This window comes from Oncorhynchus gorbuscha, linkage group LG04, assembly GCF_021184085.1.
Source record: "Oncorhynchus gorbuscha isolate QuinsamMale2020 ecotype Even-year linkage group LG04, OgorEven_v1.0, whole genome shotgun sequence".
NCBI lineage: Eukaryota > Metazoa > Chordata > Actinopteri > Salmoniformes > Salmonidae > Oncorhynchus > Oncorhynchus gorbuscha.
Window position 1 is genome coordinate 27,797,878 of NC_060176.1, and position 2,511 is coordinate 27,800,388.

General features: G+C 38.0%; 1 protein-coding gene across 1 annotated transcript; it reads left to right on the forward strand.

The window, feature by feature from the left end:
* The first annotated feature begins 406 nt into the window (after positions 1 to 406).
* On the forward strand, positions 407 to 2,111 carry LOC124033180 (fin bud initiation factor-like). The gene has a single exon (XM_046345142.1). The coding sequence runs from the start codon at positions 812 to 814 to the stop codon at positions 1,439 to 1,441; it is 630 nt and encodes a 209-aa protein (XP_046201098.1). The 5' UTR covers positions 407 to 811; the 3' UTR covers positions 1,442 to 2,111.
* The last annotated feature ends 400 nt before the right edge of the window (positions 2,112 to 2,511 follow it).

The following is a 2,511-nucleotide window of genomic DNA, read 5'->3' on the forward strand; positions in this document are numbered from 1 at the left end:
CAAACTGATTCTGATTCCCTGCCCAGTAATGTGAAAGGGCCTAATGAATTTATTTCAAATGACTGATTTCCTTCTATAAACTGTAACTCAGTAAAATCTTTGAAATTGTTGCATTTTGCATTTAATTTTTGTTCAGTATAATTAGTCTCGAGTCTGTCAGGTATCACAACTATAAAGCCAATGTAACTGCCTGTTTTACAAAAGTAGGCTACCACATGGATATGCATTCATTAAATGTTAAAGTGTATTGTGGGCCGAGACTGTATTCTATTTATCGACACATAGGCCAGGACCCGGCCTGCAGTCAAATGAAACTGCGCTTCCTTTTAAGTGACGGAGCGGGGATGTAATTTGAGAGTTGAAAGGGGGTAGGCTATCATCAGTTAAAACCAAGCGCGGTGCTTGAAAAATTCAGATGTTGAGTTTGAAATTGAGGCACAAACCTACCTCGGGCACTCTCACATTTATTTCAGTTGGATGCGTTTGGTATATTACTCCTGCGTGACGTCTTTGGGGGTTCTCTTTGTAAAGTTTAGGGAAAGTATTCCAAACTTTCACGTGACTGTTTGTGGCTGAACCAACAGCTACTTTCCTTGAAAAATAGTTGGCAACACTTGCTGGCTACACGAGGAGCGACCTTAAAGAAGACTTACAAATATCACCTAGCTACTTTCGGTCTTTTAACTCTTGGATACCACATGCACTGCACGTTTGGAAATGTTGTGATTGGTGGGGGAATTAAATAACATTTCTCTTGCGCTATAAAGGAAAGCCCTCTTCTATTTCTCACGTATTGCCAGAAGTGGATAGGATGGCTTTTCTCCACTTACTCGCTTTTGGGATGTTTTCATTGCCGCTCTGCAGTGCGTTTTTTAACGGACCTCTGTATCCCGAGATGTCTAACGGCACGTTCCATCACTACTTTGTGCCAGACGGCGACTATGAGAATAACGATGATCCGGAAAAATGTCAAATGCTTTTTAAAATGACAGACGACCGAAAATGCGTTCTTGACGAGGACCAAGATTCGGTCATCCGAGACGATTTCACGATCATCAAGAGACACATCGAAGACGCGGCCAGAATGCTGGAGGGGATCGGGAAAAGTATTTATTTTGATTTGGACGGAGAGGACAGCTATGGAAAATATTTGAGAAGGGAGACGACTCAGATTGGCGAGGCTTTTACAAACTCCGAAAAGGCTCTGTTAGAACTGGAGGTGAAATTCAAACAGAGTCAGCAAAACGAGCTGAAGGAGGAGCACCGCATAAACGACGACTTTCTGAACATGGTTGTCCACACAAGGGACGTGCTAAAGGGAACACTGGACATATCTGTGGGGTTGAAGGATAAACACGAGCTTCTCTCTCTCATAATTCGAAGTCACGGGACCAGATTAGGCCGACTGAAAAATGAATACATGAAGGTTAAACTTGGGTAAATCGGTTAAACCTGGTTGTAAAAGTCGACTATGAGGAAAATAATATTGGCGAAGTCATGTCGAATTTCATTGCATATTTATATTAACGGAGAGATAAAACATGCAGAGACAGATATGATACCAGTGTTTTATTTATTCAAAAAATACAATAGACCTAGTAAAATGTAATTAATTGACAATGTTGTCAGTTCATTTTGTGTAGGTAGGTTTACTTGTGGCAACATTATTTGGGCATTTGCAATATGGCGTTGCGTTAAAATGCCTTTGCAATTGATAATTGTCGATGCCTTGCTCTGATGGAGATGTGAATGACTATTCATTCATAGCGGTGACGTTGTCTAACAGTTGCACAGGTGTTATTTATACATATATGACATAGGCCAACATAATCTACTTGGCAGCATATTTCTCTCATAAATCTTGCCTTCAATTGAGTGAATTTGTCAGGAAAATATTGAAATGTTTACAATGCATCACAATTTGCATTTTATTTTTACAGTAAGGCCAATTAACAAGAGCTTTAAATAATACTTTGAACAATTCTTGACTTTGTTAAACATATAAGGTTGTGACTTATTATTTGTATATCCCTTTGCCATTTTGTGAATGCAATATCATTTGGGGAAATGTTCAGAGCATGTTATTGGAATAAATGCTGTGCGTGTCAATATCTATGTGACGGAAGAGCTTAATTGTATTCTTTATTTTTGACTAATATGTTTCAATATCTGCAATATATATTGTTTTTCTTTTTAAAATTATATATATGGCAACAAGTATGATAAATACTTAAGACTGCAGGCAGCACTCATGGACTTCAAACACTTATGTCTGTGGCAACATTCCTAAAATGTTTTGTGTGTTCCGTTTTTAATTAAAGATTTTGTGTTTGAAGTTCTACTCAGGTGTTGGGACAACTCGTTATTATAGACAAGACTGAACTACAGCTGGTGAAACCAATGATTTGCACAGCTTTGTAGGTGAAATGGTAGTTAGCCTCTTTACAGGTTCATCTCTAAATTGATATTGTTGTATGATAATATATAATAATAATATATGCCATTTAAATT

Bases quoted from the DNA above. Each gene is read 5' to 3' on its own strand.
- LOC124033180 (XM_046345142.1), top strand. From the start codon at position 812: ATGGCTTTTCTCCACTTACTCGCTTTTGGGATGTTTTCATTGCCGCTC.